Genomic DNA, 19264 nt, shown 5'->3' with positions numbered 1-19264 from the left:
TTCCATACAGCCACAGAAAATCCCCTGGTCCACATATGTAGCTTTTTAGGAGCAAAAAGGAATGTTAGCTATAAGAAAACCCACTATGCAATTGGCATGCCTGTCTCAATTAACCTGAGGTAGGTGAAAAGCAAAACTCCCTGAGGAATACTATGTGTAAACAGTGCTACCTTAAAATATAATTGTACAGCTAATAAAATGAATTTCTTTTCACTGGCAGATAGCAGACTAAGCACACTGAGGCAAGGTGCCAGGTAATTATTTTTGGCAATGAGCTGAGCAAAAATAGGGAAAAAAAGAGCATTCACAGAAGCTGAACATAAGAAAAAACAATAATAATGTATTTCAGACTTCTTGACTAGCCTTTTTGGCAATCATTAAAAATATGATACATTTCTGCCTGAAAACAGCAAGTTTAATTTTACCAATTAGCTGAATATTGTATGTATTGAATTAAAGGTTTGGCCGCTGGCTGTAGTAATTAACCATCAGAACACACTTGTCAATATCTTCTTTCAAAACGGCTTGCTGTGTTCTTGGTAACATTCCTATAGACACTAGATTTTACCATTTATTTGATAGTACATCGTATTATAGGATATTTTTACACATTTCAAATGTTTGTTTGTTTTTATGTACCAAAAGCAGCTGTTAGACATTTACTTTTATACAAAGGAAACTGGCGAAGGAAGAGGTTTTATTTTTTAGAAAAATTCTTCATGCCTTTGTAGATGCAGAAGAAAGGAAGGAATGCATTTCATTCCTTGTTGCTTCTTTGCCGGCTTGTTGTTTGGCAACTCCAAGCAAATGATGGATGTACATTTATTTGCAGTCTTTCGGTCATGCAACATCTTTAAAAATCTTCAGTCTTGTATGAGTGTTGAAATGCAGCAGCTGGTAGGGCAATTTAGGGCTGAATAAGGCCACAAGATGGATTTTGCAATGCTTCCTTTCAGAATTAGTCTACAGATGGCAGAATTTTCTCATAATATTTGTGATCCCTTAAAGTTGGAAAACTTCACAATACCTGAATTTGATTTTTTTTCAACTTGTCAATTTTGCATAAATTTAAATGATTTTTTTTCCCTTTTCCTTTCTTTTAGTATCAGGATTTTTTGATGTCATAATTTTGTTTATGCATATTGCGGGGTCAGATACATGGTTGCTGATTATGTGCCCTCAAATCAATGTTGAATTTTATTTACCATGGAGATAGAACTTCTTTAGTATCCTCAGTCTGCCTATTCAGTCTTCCAATAATGCACCATCACTGCTTCAATCAAGACTATAACATCCTATTGTTAACTGAGCTATTGATTGAATCACCACATATTGTACACCATATATTTTAATGCAGGTTTTTACTGATAGTTTTGTTTTAAAAATTGTTAGTTTAATATTTTACCCAGTTGCATATTTTATTATACATTGCTATAGGGCACCAGGTAATAAAAGTAATAAGTGAAAAGTAATTGTCCAGCTTGAACACAAATAATATTTTTTCTTAGCTTTCAAAATTCCTGAATCTCAAGTTTTAGAAATGAACCTTAATTCACTTTTACCACCATTAGCAATATTAGTGAACATTTCTTAGCTCATAAGAAAGAAAAAAACAGAAGGCAACCAGCCATCTCCTGCTTATTATAGAGTGAAGAATTAACAACATTTTGGTTTAACTGTTCCTTAGATTATATGCCAAAAGTTAGGTTCCAGCCCACATGGGATTTTCCCCGTGTCCATTTTCAACTGGAATCTGTTCACTTTTGACCATGATATTTCAAGGCCAAGTTCTTTCAACAACATACAATATATATTCCAAATATTATGTTATCCTTTTATTAGTTGAGAAGAAGAAAAAGAATGGAGTTAACTAGCAATGAAATGGTAACTCAGTTCTAATCCTTTTTAGTTTTGGATTATGCCACATGTATTATTTATCATTTAATTGAAACAGAAGCTTTTAAGGAGCAAATCATATGTGTAAAATAACATATACACTTGGATGTCTCAAATAATTCCAGGCTTTCGTTGCTGAAAACAAGCACAGACTCTATCTAGATTGATACTTCTTTGGATGGATTTTGACCATGTGTTTTTATTCAAGGCAGGTTTTTTATGTATGTAACTTTTTGGAATACAGCTAAAAAGTCCATTTCCTTCCTAATTAGAAAGTCAAGGAATTCAACATCTTTGAGCAACAAGCAATCATTGAATTGAAAAAGAAAAATTAATATAGTAATTCCTAGCATCACTTAAGAATAATAAGCCTCAATTGTATCTATTTTAGGCAATATATATAATATTATATATTTATGAAGCTTTCTATTTATAAATTTATAAATTCCTTGATGAGGACATGGTATTTATTTAGGTAGCTAAGTTACCTCTGATTGGTAGTTTTCAGAAAAGAAAGTTTGTCATACAAAACAGAGATTCCAAGGGACTAAACTGGGAACATTTTGCATGTAAAATCTGTATTTTCCAGGTTATCAGTGGTTCCTCTCTAGATTCAATCTTTGCCTGTCAAATCAAAACAAACAATTTTTAAATTGTATTAAAACAATTGTTTTTTTAAATAAATGCATTTTAGTTATGCATATAATATGAAAAGTAACAAGAAAGTGATTTAATCTGCATTTCTAGTTTATAACATTCTCAATCTCCTAATATCTTGGATCCAAGCTCATTCCACAATAGGCAGACATAATTCCTTTGAAATAAAGACTCCTTTAAAGCAAATCTCATCTCAATTTCTCTCCCCTACCATTGCATTTGTTCATTGTTTTAGCAAATTTAACAAAAGAGACTAATTCAAATTAGAAGAGATTGGACAGCCATTTGTCCAGAATGGTATAGGATCACCTGCTTGAGAAGGGGGTTAGACTAAAAGATCTTCAAAATCCCTTCCAACTCTGTTCTTCTACATTTTGTAAATTGCATTTATTCTCCCATTTCCTCACAGAGTTTATTTAGCCATAAGTGGAAATTTTGTTTCTAAATTTTTCTTTAACATTAGGATTTATAGATTGGCTCTAACATTTTACATATAAAGTTATGGTAGTAGTACCCAAATATATTTCCAGCTCTCTATATAAAATGAATTCATTAATGTATAATCTATATAATGTGTATAGATCTACAAAAACTGTAGAAGATATAAATGAGGCATGTTATTTTGATAAAGCTTCACACCAACTAAAGGTTGGCAATTTTTATACAAATTTATTAGATGACTTTATCAATTAACTCTGGTTGATACTCTGTTAAAGAATAATCCCTGCTGAATGCACCACATCACATGCTCATTAAATAACTTTTTCAAAATTCTAAAATACATTAGATGTATTTTTTTAAAAAAACCTGGTAATCTGGAAAATAAATGAGATAAATGGAATTATTTAAAAAAGACTTGTCTGGTAGTCCCAAAAATGCTTTTCAAAATGGATTTTCTTGGTTTTTCCTTGAAAATATTTCACTTCTCTTCCAAGAACTTCAGTTCTCTTCTTCTTTTTCTTCACTTCTTCAGTTTCTTGGAGAAACAGCGAAATGTTTTCAAGGAAAAAAAACAAGAAAGACCAATCATGACTTGGATGATTGAAAATCTCCATAGAGACTTGTCAGATTTTTTTAAAAAAACATTTCCTTTAAATGTGCTAAATAACATGTTTTTAGAGGAAGAGAAATAATAATGCTTTTGATCACAAGAATATGATAAGAATATTTTAATCCTGAATTACAAATATTCTCTTTTATTGGCACCACAATATATATAGCAGAATGGATTTATTATCAAGCCCTCAAACACTGAAAAGAGTATTATTCCAAAAGTTATGTTTGAGATTTATTAAGATACTAAGAAAACAAAAGATGATATCTGAATATACAGTCTATAATCATAAATAGTATTTTACTTGTTGCATGTCAAAGTTTATGGAAATCATTGTAGTTACTCTATGTACATACATAACTTTGGTTTTAAGTCAGACATATGATTATATTTCTGCCTTTAACTCATCTATTGGATTCATAGGGAAATTGCTTCATGAAGCAATATGCAGCAGTTAAAAGCTCATCAGAACTGCAGATTGTGGCAGAAAATAAAAACAGGAGGTGACTTTCAGGAACTGAATGGAGGAAGGCACTTCAGAAAACACAAGTTGTGCCTTACATTATCCATCAAGGAAGCATAGCAATGCCAGGCTCTTAAAGCACCATATTCATGTCATTGATAAAATTCAATAGGCTCTGTATTTGGTAAAACTGATTTGCAACTCTGGAGTCATGTTCATTCCATAATAACAACAAATTATTAACAGCTGTGCCTTGATTAGGAGCCTGTTAGTTGGGTTCATATAATTAGTGTCAAAATCAATTTATTTGTGTATTGCATTTTTCACAAACATATTGAGTTTGAAGGTTGTTCAGGTACAAATACCACCATGTATCAAACAGATTACTTTAATGTAATTACTGTCCAGTTGAAAGCGTATCAATGTTAAATAATCACAAGACAAATCAGTAGGCCAGTTAAATATTTCCATAGCAATAGTAACATTGTACTCAAAATGCAGTTCATTCAACTCTTCACATGTTGAGGTTTTCTGCATAAAGAAGTTAGGTGAGCCATGGAATGCTTAGTTAACTCTCAATTTGCATACCATCTCCATGAGACAACCTCCCCAAGTTTAATGATGATAAAGTTTTCTGTAATTGAAAACATGCAGTTTTCCCCAGTCAAGCACACCTCTTGTAGGCTTCTTGCAAGTTGTATCATTCCCAGTCCTTGAGGGCAATACTACCAAAAGGTGAGGTCTATGCTAACTCTGAGATCCAATTTTTCCTCCAAGGAGTTTATTTTTCTGTGAGTGCAATAAAGGGCTGTACTCAAACCCCCATCTCAAACCTTTTCAAAGATTAGCTTCAAATAACTGAACCAGGTTCCATAGGCTGTGTGCACTTCTATACAACCATATTGTTCTTATTACAATTACCTTATGTATCAACAGCTTGATCATACATGTGTAAAGGAGAAAGAAACCAACTCCTTTCTTTAGAGATGAGTATTGACTGTATAAGGATATATTGTATATACTACTCTATTCTCCGTCATTTACCAAATCATTTTTCAATAGACATATTTTGTGAACAGTTCAAGAAGGGAGATGGAGAATAATTAATGAATGGTTATCTACAAAGGACCTTATAGCTATAGATCATAAATCAAAGTGTCTTGCTTTACATCTCAAAATATTTCAATATCAGTAATTGGGAGAAATTTCAAACACAAGTAAATGAATTGCCTGATAATCTAAGAGTTTTTGACCTTTCTTTATCAAGAAGAATATAGAAAGGAATAATTTATCCATTAGCTGAAGCCAGAGTTGGCCGATCAATTCCTGATACCCATCAATTGTCACTAAGTGCTTGGTGTTGTTTTAGGCTCATATACGGTAAATAACATTTTTAATCACTTGATTTGATGCTTTGACTCATCTGAGTTTTGTAATTCTATTGCTACCGTAGTATCTTACTTCCTTATAGTAATGTTGGCATTTGCCCTTGAATGAAGTCTGCTGTTGATATTTGGGATTAGAGCAAAACCTGCTTTTTCTCATTCAAATTAATTCAGCTGACTCAGGACAAACAATATCTTGTTCTGAAAACTTCGCCTCTCAAAATCCTGTGATTCTGTGAACTGCGTTACAGAAGTTTGTAACACATGTAATACAGGTAGTCCTTACAATCGTTCAAAGGCACTGAAAAAAATGGCTTATGACTGTTTTTCATACTTACGACCATTCCAGGATTCCATGACCATGTGATCAAAATTTGGGTGCTTGGCAGGTACTCATGACATGCGCGGTCCTACGGTCATGTGATGTGTTTGTGACCTTCCCAGCTGACTTCCAACAGGAAAAGTCAATGGGGAAAGCTGGACTTGCCCCATTAAGTGAATCAACAGCATGATTCACTTAATAACAGTAGTGATTCGCTTAACAACTGTGGCAAAAAACCATCGTAAAATCAGGCAAAACTCACTTCGCTGCCTTGCTTAGCAATTGAAATTTTGGGCTTGGTTGTGATTGTAAGTCAAGGATTATCTGTTACAATTCTGTGGTAAACATGTACAAATTAAACAAATGGAGGTGAAGTAAAATGTTTTACAGGTGACATCTAGAGTTCAGAGAATGAGATGTGACTGACAAGATGCTCACATTCTACACAAATACTTCCTAAAATATAAAATTGATCTTCATAAGCATATCACAGATGTGTGCAGTTAGATTTCCTGTCTCCCAACAGTTGTAAGGCTAATGAATGGTAGTGATTAGTATTTACATTTGTGTTAACTTTCTGCTTGCATATGTAGCTGCTCATAAAGTTACATAATGCAGCACTATAAAAAATATGCATAAGCATTGAATGGTAACATGTTTTTGTGGTTGAGTTCAATGTTGCTTATATTCAGAACACTAAAAGCTACAGATTGAAAAATAATTTTTAATTAAGGCTACATGCTTTAAAATCCTGCGGTTGCCATAATAAAAATTTAGGAGACTTTCTTAAATCTGAATTGACCACACTGCTTTCCACGAAATGTTTATATTGGGTGATGAATATGGCACACAGTTGCAGTGCATGCCTGAGATTATAATGGATAGCTGATTTAAGCAGAGTCCCTCATAATCCTTATTCTTGTACTCTCACCCACTCCTGTGAAGAGCTTGTTTTGGAGGTGGGCTGCTACTCTTTTTACAGAGAAAATCTCTTTGTGTACATTTATTCAGGAGCAAAAGAGTGGAAACTTACCCTGTTTTCTTGCCATTGTATAGCCAGCAGAGGGGCTAAATTTATAGGCTTACATAGGTAAGTCAAGATAGTGGCAGAATAATGGGTTTGTTCCTAGATACACTAAAAAGTTGGAAGCTAAATTCCCAATTGAATACAAAGGTTTTTGTTTTTTTTTAAATTTAGAACTCAGCTGAGATTTGAAGAAAATGGGAGAAAATATTCTCACTCCTGCAGGCCTTAATTCATAATCTTTCAGGAAAAAATGCACACAAACATGCTAAGCGATAAAACAAAATAAATCTAAAAAAAGAAAGAAACAGTTCATATCAGACTATAAGATAAATTTATTTCCTTCTGATTTTCCAATGTTTTGCTGGTTTGGGGTTTTTTTTTCTTCTTACCTACCTGGAACAGACTGATAAACCCCACTATCTTCTTTCAGAAAGAAAGACAAAAATAAGATAACTGGGTTTTTTTGGTTATTTTGTCATTTTTTAAAGGTCCCTTTAAAGATTCCTAGTCCTGACAGATTGTTCAGAGTTTGAACAGAGTTAGTAGTCTCTGTACACTGTCTAAAATAGATTTAGGTTTTGAAAGATCAGAATGCATTTCAATCTTTGAGACTATTTACTCCCCATACACGACATAAATCTATTGGCCAATGTTCTAACAAAAACCGGATTGAAGTTCTATTGCTAAGAGCAACAGTTTTTTAAATAGAGCGATTAATATACAGGAGCGTCTAAACTCTCAGAATGTTTCCATTGGAAGTGGGAAAACTTGGAACTTTGTTGAAAGGCCAATATTCAAAATGATGCTGTTTAAATGCCAATCCTGAGCATTTGCCACTACAATACCAATGTAATATTTTGATTATGTCTTTGTGAATAACAGGATTGGTCTGAACTTTTTTTCCTGATACGCTTATCTTAAATGTATCTATTCCATTCTTTTTAAAACGTGTTGTGCTTTTGGCTAGTGTATTTTCTCTAAAGAGGCTATTGAGAATCCAGCTTTGAGCAGCTGATTCCAGAATGTGGAACACATGGCTATTTTCATTCATTATTGGATGGATTTCTGCAGGCGTGTTATTTTAAAATAATTTATTTTTAGTGTAATGTTTTTGGTTTGGAACCCTTTCTCATTTTTTTTCCCCTGCACTTTTATTTTTAACAAGCTTCTGCTGGGTATGGCAGGCTCTACGGATGAAACTCTTCAGGAAGCAGCAGCTGGTTGCATAGCAAACATCCGCAGGCTGGCTCTGGCTACAGAGAAAGCTAAGTATGGCTGAAACTCCAAGCGGCTTTTATCAGGGCCCTGTCAGCTTTTTCTGTCTAATGTACTGTATGCTAGCTCAGATTGATGGGCAAATGATGATTGAGAATGTCTCAGAAATCTATATTTTCAGTTATTTGTACTAGTGTGGCATACCTAATCAAAAATAAATGGCTGCAAAAGTGAAATATAAAGTCAAAAGGTGCATGATATTTTAGCATTTTCCCTTATTATTGTATTTTAAAATTTATTTTTATTATATTGCTTCCACTGGATATATTTGGCATAACCGAAATACATCACTATATGTCCAAAAGTGTTGTAAATCTAATAATGCTTCCTTCTTGTTTGGAATGCTATAACAAATGTATTTCCTTTCATTGTATGTGGCTGTACAATTTTTTGTTAATGTGTTGAGCTAAGTCTGTCTAATCATTCCATTATTATGATTTTCCTTAGTTAAGGAATCTCAAGAGGACTACATTCACATAGGCCAGTTTCACACCTGGAACTATACAAGGACTTCAAGCACATGGGCTTTCCGACATGCTCCCAACATTCCCTCAAATACCTGTACTTTAATACTAACTGTACCAACAAGGTCAATTAATTTGATTAGAAATACATACCCTGTTTCCCCTCAAAACAAGACATCCCCTGCAGGGGTGTGTTCCACTTACCTTTACTACTGGTTCACAGCGGGATAGCAAATAGGCATTTTCTTCTTCATTACACTATCTTTGGTGATGTCCTGTTTTTAACTCATGGTACTGCTACACTGCAAATCCAGTGCAGTGATAATCAATTTTAGAATCATGGCTTTTCCCAAAGAATGTTAGAAATTATAATTTGCAGAAGGTGTGTACAGATCGTTGTTCCATGTTTCTAGATTCCCTCAAATTTCCAAGATCCCTTAGGGATTTTCTACCGGTTTCAGTCTGTGATGTAGCCATATCCATAATTAACTTCCCTATGGAAGTAGTTGCTACTGATACAATTCCTGTTGACTAGCCTTTTCTCTATATTGTATGTAGGGAAAATTATAAATATCACTCTACATTAGCAATTCTTCCCTAAAGACTTCAGCCTTATCAAATATGTCAAATGGACTGTTATTCGCAAACATTAATTTCCTTTTCAATTGCAATAAATATTTTTTCTTTATCAACCTTGTCAAACCATTGAAAGCCTAACTTTTTAATATCTGCTGTATAAAGATTTGTATCAGATCATATACTTTTTGTCCCCGGAGATAGTTTAAGTATTTGGAAAAAGATGAGTAAATTTTGCAAAATGAAATACAGTAATAAACTGGCCTTGACTGGCTGTTTGATTGATTTATTCTCAAACCATATATCAGCCTTCTCTAAGATCATGCCCTCCAGAGTCCAGATGTCTTAGACCTGTAGCTCCTAGCTTCTGGGCACACTGCCTGAGAATTTTGAGTGTTGTGATCTAAATATATCCCAAATAATTGCAATGGTCAAAGCTGATGTGTAGATTATAATCCATATAAAGTATACATGAAAGGAAGTAATTACCCAAATATTTAAGTTTTATAGGCTCCTGTAAAATTTTCCTTCTGTTATAGCAATCTTGAGGTCCAAAGCAACCTATCTTGAAATATATGACACTCTGTTAAAAAAAAATACAATGCCTGATCAAGAGGCAATTTGGAACATGTGTGTCAATGGCAGGTTGGCAATATTTTATTTTTCACTTGGAGCTCAAGCTTTCAAAATGCACTTAATAGCTTTTCCAATTTGGTCATGGTCAGCTTCTCAATGAGTGTAAATCAGCTACTACCCTCCTGTAGATGTCAAGAACACTAAAGTGCACTTTCGTTAAAATGCTCATGGGGGAAATGACTTTACCCAACCATTCTGCAAGGGAAGTTCTATCCACTCCAGGAAGAAAGCTGAGAGAGAGAACCTGCCTTTCTTTGAACTGAAAATATAAAGTTTTCCCTGCAAATGTCTGTCAGCAGACAAAAAAGGCTTTCTTTATCGTTTCCTGAATGTATGATTTATTGCCTGATGACAGACACTTATTATCAACTAATCAATTGTCCCAGGATGCTCAACTAGGCACTGAAATGTGAGCTTTATATTCATTTCCTGCTAAAGTTCAAGTGAATGAAAATATATGTTACAGGCCACTTACACATTGTTTTAGCTTCCCCCCCTTCCCTCCCCCAGTCTTACTTGTTAAGCAGAGCCCGAATGTCTATGTATAACAATGTATAGGTTCACAGGCACTAAATTGTATTTAATGAACTATATTTTTAATTTTTAAAACATTTGGTTTTGTTCTGTTTCCTGAATGCATAGTATGATGGGCTACTAGATATTATGCTTTATTTATTTATTTATTTTGGGTTTTTTATTTGTTTGTTTCCTGCCTTTATTATTTTTACAATAACTCAAGGCAGTGAACATTCCCTATAACAACTTCTTCCTTCTATTTTCCTCAGATTAGCAACCCTGCGAGGTGGGTTAGGCTGAGAGAGAGTGACTGGCCGAAAGTCACCCAGCTGGCTTTCATGGCTAAGGCAGGATTTGAGTTCAAAATCTGCTTTCTAGCCTGGTACTTTAACTACTAGATTAGACTGGCTCTTATATATTGCTGGCTTTTCCATGCTTACACATTGTGTAATAAGTCATTGCTTAATGATTTCTTCACTTATGGATAAACATGGCCTGTACTTATATAGCTACGGAATTTAAGTGAGATGGGAAGGCTGAGCTGTTCGTTGTGGGACAGCCAGATCCAGCACCCATTCATGGGAGGGGGTTCACCTTTGGAGGCACTTCTGGGTGTCCTCAACCAGCAGACAGTCATGTCCATCCTGGTTGTAACCTGGTTATTTCCCCAGGTAAACTTTTCTGGCACCCAAATAAAGTGAGGCCCTTTTTTTGCTCCTTATTACCCTTGATGTTGTTGTTGTATTTTGAACTGCAGAAGTTGTGGGATATAAATCTCTAAGAAGAAAAAAGAACAAAGTTTTGTTTGAATGAGTGGCCGCAAAAACACCATCAACAACCAAAAAAAAATTGTCTTGACAAGGATTTTTTTTTCTTTTACAACAAAAATACAAACTTGGCTGCCCTATTTAATTACTCCTTTGGGATAAACCAGTATTTTTTAAACTTGGCAACTTTAAGATGTGTGAACTTCAACTCTCAGAATTCCCCAGCCAGCATGCCATAAGTCAGATGGATACATGGATAATATGGATGAGATACACGGAGAAAGCAAAATAGAAAAGCCTTTTTCTGTTCCAGACTGGTTATCGGCCCACTGATCCATACGTTTTCCCTATGCCCATGGTGGCGAACGTATGGCACGCGTGCCACAGGTGGCACGCAGAGACCTCTCTGTGGGCACGCCAGCTGTCGCCCCAGCCCAGCTCCACTATGCATGCACGCACGCTTCCTGCCGGCCAGCTGGTCTTTGGGTCTCTGCTGTGCATGCGTGGAGGGGGCAGGGCACATGCAGGGATCCACACACATGGAGATTGCATTCGCATGTGTGTGGGGTGGATGCATGCATGGGATGCATGGGGATGTGCACGCACGTGGGAGATTGTGAGCATGCGTGGGAGATGTGCGTGGGCGGGAGATGTGCGTGGGCGGGAGATGTGTGGGAGATGCTCACATTGCATTTTGCAGATACACACCACATGCATTCACACACATGCACACACACTTTGGGCACTTGGTGCCAAAAAGGTTAGCCATCACTGCCCTATGCTTTTGCCTAACCCCATTTTGCACCCATTTCAGAATGCTGCCTTCATTGCTCCTAGGAATTGAATGCCCCCGCTATCCCCTTCCCTAGCCATTGTACCCAGCCTTCTGTTTAATCTTTCCCGGATTCCAAATGTGTTCCATCGGCATTAATCTAGTGCACTTCTCTGACTTTTTTTTTTACTTTTAAATAACAAAGTGGCAGTCACACATTGCCTATAGCTGAGGCATACTGAGACTACTCCACCTTAGTACTTTGATGCTGATTTTACAGATTTGAAAACAGACTGTTCCCTCACTCCAAGTCCTGGTTTCCTTGTCTGTCAGCTCCTCAGCTTTCCAGCATGCTCCCTGGGACACAGGAACAGTAGATGGAGTAAGAGATTGAATAGCTCAGCCAGCCCAGCAAACTCTAGAGTTTTGATGACCTCCCATTTACCTTTAAGGGGCCAAATCCTAGGTTAGTCTCACTCCACCAAAACAAAAACATTCCCTCTTCTGGAACTAAGCCAGGAGAAATTTTTGGCCCAAATGTAGCAGGCAATTGGGAACCATTTCTGTTGCCGTTACTGTTGCGCTATGTATATAAATATTCAGAATCATATTTTACTACTTTGGCTCACTATAATGTTCACTGCTACTCAGCAGGGTTTTTTTTGGGTTTTTTGGTGTCTTTTTTTTTTTTTTTTTTGTGCTATTATCAAGATGCTGATGTGAGTACACTGCCACAAAGCAATTGGCTCCTCTCAATAGGTAAACCTTAACAAGATGGTTTGGAGTCGTCTTTCAATATACAGTCTCCAACTTTAGAAAATTTGCAGGAAACATACCTATCGTAGGCACTGGGCAATCATGCTTTGCATTAGTATTGTGTTTTTATTCTGTTTCTTTGCTCGGTGCCTCTGATGGCTAGTTCTTAGCCAGTTCCTGCTGGTTATGAGAAAAAAAAATTTCTAACCAAGTCTATACTCAGTTGTGTTTAGAGCCACAAATTTGCTTTTCTTCCAAAGGTCTTATACTCCACCCCCACCCCCAGAGTATCAGATTGCTTGATGCTGGGTTGATATTGACCAGGCCCTGTGAAGGCACTCAGAGGAAGCATAACTGGGGCAGCAGGGAACAAATCTACAAGATTATTTTGAGGGGGGCGGGGTTTAAAATCAAAGCAATTCAGTGGCTATATGGGAAAGTTGTCTTGTAAGCAACAGTTAAAAATAAAATTCTTTGGCATGAAAAAAAACCTGGGGTGGGGTAAAGCACGTTCCTTTGCATCAAATGGCATGGCTTGATCTATACGTTAGGAAACCCACTGTCTTTAGTGGCTTACAGCAATACCCAAATAGTGTAATTCAACTTTTCCTTGGCATGCTAGCTGAGAATGATGGACATTGCATTGTTTATTTATTTATTAAATTTATTTGCTGCCCGTCTCATTTCAAATGATTCTGGACAGCTTACAGTAAAATAAACATTAAAAACAATATCATCAAATATAAAACGAAGGACAGATAAAATGTTTGAAGGATACCCAGTTGAAAAAAGTTGTGGTTAGTTTCTCCTCCTTTCTAACCTGCCTTCTTTAACCTTTGCTCTTTTAACACAGTTTATCCTCTTACTTTTTTAAGGCTTCAGTTTGAATATTAGGGCCACACAGAGCTTTGGTTTAATGCCATAAAAATATTTTGTGAGTACAAAAGGTATGAACAGCTGTTCTCTGCAGCTCTTCTCCAATGGCAGCTGTGGAAAGCAGGCTCACAATCCCAGACAAAACACAACTGCTTTAAAGAGTTGTAGATATGTGCTGCTTTTGGCATAAGATGCTTTCCAAAGCACCCTTTTCTCATCAAATCCAAAGAACTGCAACAGCCCTATTAGATACTGTGATTTGGATCCTGACATCTATTCATGGCAAGCATTGCAGAGGAAGACACATTACTGCACATTGGCCACACACAATAAATTGCATACTGTGTTTACAAGGCAAACTAGTATCTTGTGTCTTGTGATGATTGTTATGAGAAAAGTAGCAACAGCTGAAACAAAAAATATATAACATTAATTTCATCATTTCTGTTTTTAACTTGAGTGTATGACATGAGCGACCTACAGAAAGCAATTGTGGAAGGAAATTGAAAGAGGTCAGGCTGCTGAGCTGCTGTTTAAGAATGCAGATTTCTTTGTGGAGGTGATTAAGCCTCCAGTGCATTTATACGCTCAGTGGAATTGAATATATTTATACCTTTAGTTTCTCCTTCATCCATGCCAGTATGCCAGTCTTCAGTTTTTGACTGTCTGATAAATACATTTACAGGTATAAAAATCAAAAGTTGGATCCATAGATGCCTGCAAATTCTCTACCTCCTCTTTCCCCCCCAACACCCCTATTTGAGATAAAGATGTAAAAAAGGTTTGCCAAAAAAGTTCTCTCACTTTAAACCCAATCTCCATGGTGAGCTATCAAGTTTTATGTCACTAAATTAGCACACAAATAAGTCAGTCCCCTCAGGAAACAGCTATCACTGAAAATGGCGAGTAAAAGGGAATAATAGCACCCAGGGGACATATCGGAGAGAGTGTCATGTGAGTGAAGCAGATATCACTATATTGGGATAAAAGATGGGCCCAAAGTACAACCCCATGCCTGCTACTTGCTCATGCCTGGTTAACAATTCTCATTTTAATTCAAGAAATGAGATGTTAACAGCTAACGCTGAAGCACTTTTTAGCTGCAGTGAAAATAATTCCTCTGAAAAAATGTTGCTCATATATTAAATGGACCCTCAGGCTGCCACTGCGCCTTCTGCTTCTAATAGAAAAAATAGTATCCAACAGAGAATGTGTTCATTGTCTGGTGCAATCAGCCCAAGTGTTCCTTCCTTATGAGCTCCCTAAATTCTTATGTGGCACTGTTTCTGTTTTAATTCCTCAATGAACAATTCTCTTTTGTGTTCTTCTCATCCTGTTTGGGAAAACAAACATGAGAGGGAAGGAAAATGGTGTTTGTGTATATTCTTTCCTGGTATTTGCATAGGAACGGAGCCTCAAACACTTAAGTAGTTTGGAGAAAATCTGATGAATGGGTCAGCCCTCTTGCTGTGAAGAAGTTTAGGAACAGTTTTAATAACTTGGGGCCATTTATGGTTATGTTTTAATTCAGCCTTCAGACAAACACACTCAAATCCTAGGGGGTGCACCATCAAGGATAAAGGCAAGAAATTTGATATCTCTGTTTTGAATTTAAATTCAGCACTTTGCTTGTGACTGTTGTGTCAACAGAGAAATGAGTGCAGTTCAAAGAAGGGTAAAAAGGATGGGAGAATCACATATGTAGCTTTCATAACCCTTGTTTCAGGCCACATGGGAATATTCTCAGGACCCCCTCTTTACTAGAGCGAAGTATAAAAACTACACACAACAACTACTAGATACTTGGAAGTACATAGTTCCTCTTAATATGTAGTACAAGACTTTTGATGATCACTGAGAATTTGTCTGAGAAATAAAATAAAACTTTGCCAAAGAAGGTAGTGACGAACATGTCCAAGACAGAGGCAAGGAAACTGTATAGATGTAATGACCAAACCCTGAGCCCAATTTGAGACTGACTTCTTTACTTTTAGGATGTCATCCAAAACATTTTGAATCCTTCTTTCCATCTATAACATTTCTATCCCTACTCCCTGAATTATTTTCTGTTGTGAAAGAATGTATCCTCCTCAACCTGTTTTTGAGGTACCACCCCAGACAATCCAATATGTTCCTCACCCCTGCCCTGTTGTGAATATCATGTGCATAGTTCTGGTTTTAATTAATGGTCTCAGACAATCCTATTACAGATTGTTGTTCTATTTAATTTTGAAGCTCGCTAAAACAATGGCTGCCTCATTAACTTCTAAGGAAATGTAAAAGGCAGGTGGATAGCTGTCTGTTCCTTAAGAAAACTTTTGACTCTGTTGGACTGTCTGTATTTCTCCAACAGTAACAAGAGGTGGTGCTGTCTCTTCCTGAGGGATGATTGTCAAATTATAGTTACCAAATAACAGTGCTTAGAATAAGTATTATGTATGCCAACTGCATAACTTTAGCAGATTGTTCAATTTTATTTGAAAAATTGTTTGGTTAAACTTTAGCAATTTATGTTCATACCCCAGTCATTAAATAAGTATTCAAGCCAAACTGGGTTGACAGAGCAAACAATCTTTGTGAAGAAGTTGACAATAGGATACAAAGGATAGGATGCCCATAGAAAAGTGTTTTGGCAATTAACACTTGATTTCATGTTTGAATTTTTTAGTTAAATAATAATAGTGCTGCAAGAAGATTGCACAGACTAACTATAAACAATGGCAAGACAAGTAGCAACAATAATGCCTTGGAAGATCTGCAAGAAATACCATTTGCCCCGTAAGCAAGAACTGGTGGGACCACAAAATAGACAAAGTAATAGAAAATGAAGATGCTAAAGTGATCTAGAATTTTAGAATTCAGATAGACAAGCACCTGCCTCATAAAAGTCCAAACTTATAATTGTTAGTAAGAATGACCAAAAAAAAAAAAAATCTGGTTAGAGACATGGCAGTACTCAGAGACAGCAGAATAGAGGAGAAAAACGGGAAAATTGCAAAATAAAAAAACCCTGCAAATAGAAATAGAATGATTGTGGCAAAAGAAAGTAAAGATAGTACCACCTGGGTGCAATTCCAAAACATTGGGAACACCACTTGAATACTATCAATATTGACAAAATCTCACCTGTCAATTACAAAAAGCTTTTCTTGGAACAGCTTACATTCGGTGACTATACCTTTACCATTATCAATAACATCTGCCTATCCCTAGTCCTTGGGAAGGACTCAATAAGTGGATAAAAATGCCAGGTACACTCTAAAAATCTGGCTATAATAATAATAACAGGAGGTGATGGTGATAATTGTAATAGTGAGATAATGGCAACCTGCAAATCCTAGGGGTTACCAAATTCCAATATATTTTTTTAGAAAAATGTTTCAAAGTTCCACATAAAACAAAAATGGCATTGCTGAATTGGTAGTTTGAAAATGTGCCTATTTTTTAGAAAGTAAACTAGAGAACCTCCCAATGGGGTAAAATGAGGAATGGTCAGCCTCATCAGTTTCAGGATGTTTTGTAACTGATGATAAAGTCTTTCCTGATGTGTTTACTAATCCATGGTTTGCTGATGTGTGGTTAGTTGAATAAGTCAACATTTATTGTATTCTCAGAATACAATGCATGCTAAGCCATAAACTGTGATTTGGATAGATTCACAGAAAGGAACAATCTTTAGAAACAACTGATGAAACTTCATTTTCTTCCTCAAGGGAAAAAAAAACCCTGTCCAGTTGCCTTTTGAAAAAGCACCTCTGAGAAAACTATCTTTAGTGTGCTAGAACCCATCCAGTAAATAATTGAAATAGCATAGTAGGGGGAAAAAATGGAGGTGAATGTTTTCTCTTGTTGGTATAAAAAGATCCCGCACCGTTTTGGATCTAAATGATTGTTCTTCAGGCTTTAAAGCACCTTTAAAGCCTTGGTGGCACAGCATACTAAAGTGCTGTTAACTAGCACCAGCTGCCTGCAATTACTGCAAATTCAAATCTCACCAGGCTCAAGGTTGACTCAGCCTTCCATCCTTTCGAGGTAGGTAAAATGAAGATCCAGATTGTGGGGGCAATTAGCTGACTTTGTATAAAAAAGAACGCCTCTTTGGGGGGGGTGCGAAAGCCCTACTAAGCAGGTATATACAAAAGTATGAAGGCTATTGCTTAACGCATTGTAAACCGCCCTGAGTCTCCGGAGAAGGGAGGCATATAAATCGAACCAATAAATAAATTAATAAATAACAAGGCCTCAAACAGTACAGGGGTTGTCAATGCACATTCCCTGCTTTACTGAAGGCATACTTGTAAAAGTGTGGAATTCATAATATGGAATTCATGACATGATTTTGATATCTTTGTTGCTTTATAAGTGGACAGAAATCAGAAGAAAAGCAAAGGAAAGTCAAACAAACCACAGGAAATGAGGAATGGATGGTGAGCAGAACACAGCGATGTAGATGTCAAAGAGATGGAATACCAGGCTGAACCAGGAAGTTCTTGTAATAAATCAATGACATCAGCCAGTTCAGGTTCTATACCATAGGAGTTCTTGGCTGAGCCTTTAATAGACTCTTCTGTTTTTCACCGAGAGAGAGTGTTGCTTCACAAGCTTTAACGGAACAATGCTGGAATTGCATAAAAGATTACTAGGTTTTAGAGACTTTATAAAGGCCCATTTGGCGGGACCTGTCACTCTGTCACTTTTTTTTCCTTTCCCAGGTTCAGCATCTTGTTAGATAACTAGCAGCCAGAAGAGAACAGCCTGATGAAAGAAGGCATGATTTATAACTTGGGACTTTGCATAACTCTGTTTCCTTTTTCCGAATATCTCACTACCCTACAGGCACTCATCATAATATTTTTCTTTTATAAAACACTTAGGAATCCTTACTAAAAAACAATAACAATAAACCGGAGTTGCCATCCTGTTGAGCAGTTGGAGGTGTTGGGATGAGATTTCTGATGAGACATTATCAGGAACTTAGAATCGTAGGGTTAGAAGGAGCCTTGGAGGTTTTCTAGTCCTATTGCCTCCCCAGTGCAGGGAACCTTATACTATTCTGGATAAACAGCCAACCAGTCTTTTCTTGAAACTTGCAGTGATGGAGCACCCAAAACCTCAGAAAGCAGAATGTTTCATTGCTTAAGAACTCTCAGTCAGTGGTAACTGACTGATTTATACATAGTCCTAAACTTTGGGAGAATTTCCAGCAAATACATCTGAAAAACATCAGCCTGGGGAATATTGCAATAAGGCTTCCTTAAAATGGAACCAAATAAATATATTCTTGGAGATCATCTGTTTGAAGATGTATGAACATTTGGTGAATCAAATTAATACTCTACTGGACTTTTTATGGCTCTTTTCCATTGTCCTGTTCCTTGTTTAGAATGAACATTATATTGTACTAGCATCCCAAACCATAGACCAGAGTCACTCACCCTGCTAAGCCACAGTTTGCTTAACTATAATTTATTTCTTGAATAAACCACAATTGACTAGTTTGCTGAATACACTAAATCACAAACCAGGGTGGTAAGTTCACAAGTCACACTAAGCCATAATGTGGTTGGTTTGGCCTACTATGATGTGAAAAGCCATCTGTAATGTAGATTGCCAATTACATTATGGTTTGAAATAAGCACACTGTGGGTCTTTGACATATTCAGAGACTGTCCTGCAATAGCTGTTGTGACATGTCTTCAGTGCAAAGATTTTGCCATAAGTAGTAAGATTTATACAAGTTAATCCTTGCCACAATGCACTGAATAAAAAATGCTATAATTCAATTCCAGTAAAGAAATATTGGTGCTGCTGCTAGCCAATAA

General features: G+C 36.3%; 1 protein-coding gene across 2 annotated transcripts in view; it reads left to right on the top strand.

The window, feature by feature from the left end:
• The window catches only part of ODAD2 (outer dynein arm docking complex subunit 2), a 106585-nt gene extending 97340 nt beyond the window's left edge, over window positions 1-9245 (top strand). Inside the window, exons 20-21 of one of the 2 annotated variants that reach the window (XM_087892907.1) lie at window positions 7970-8073; window positions 8527-9245. In XM_087892907.1, coding sequence (XP_087749033.1) covers window positions 7970-8073; window positions 8527-8530 — 108 coding nt within the window. In that variant the 3' untranslated portion in view covers window positions 8531-9245. Of the gene's footprint in view, window positions 1-7969; window positions 8256-8526 lie in introns of those variants that run through there. The other variant, XM_034402375.3, reaches the window with a different exon arrangement.
• The last annotated feature ends 10019 nt before the right edge of the window (window positions 9246-19264 follow it).

The sequence above is a fragment of the Pantherophis guttatus genome, chromosome 4 (genome assembly GCF_059756535.1).
Source record: "Pantherophis guttatus breed Tessera chromosome 4, ASM5975653v1, whole genome shotgun sequence".
In the NCBI taxonomy this organism is placed as follows: Eukaryota; Metazoa; Chordata; class Lepidosauria; order Squamata; family Colubridae; genus Pantherophis; species Pantherophis guttatus.
This window is presented reverse-complemented; position numbering and strand designations above follow the sequence as displayed.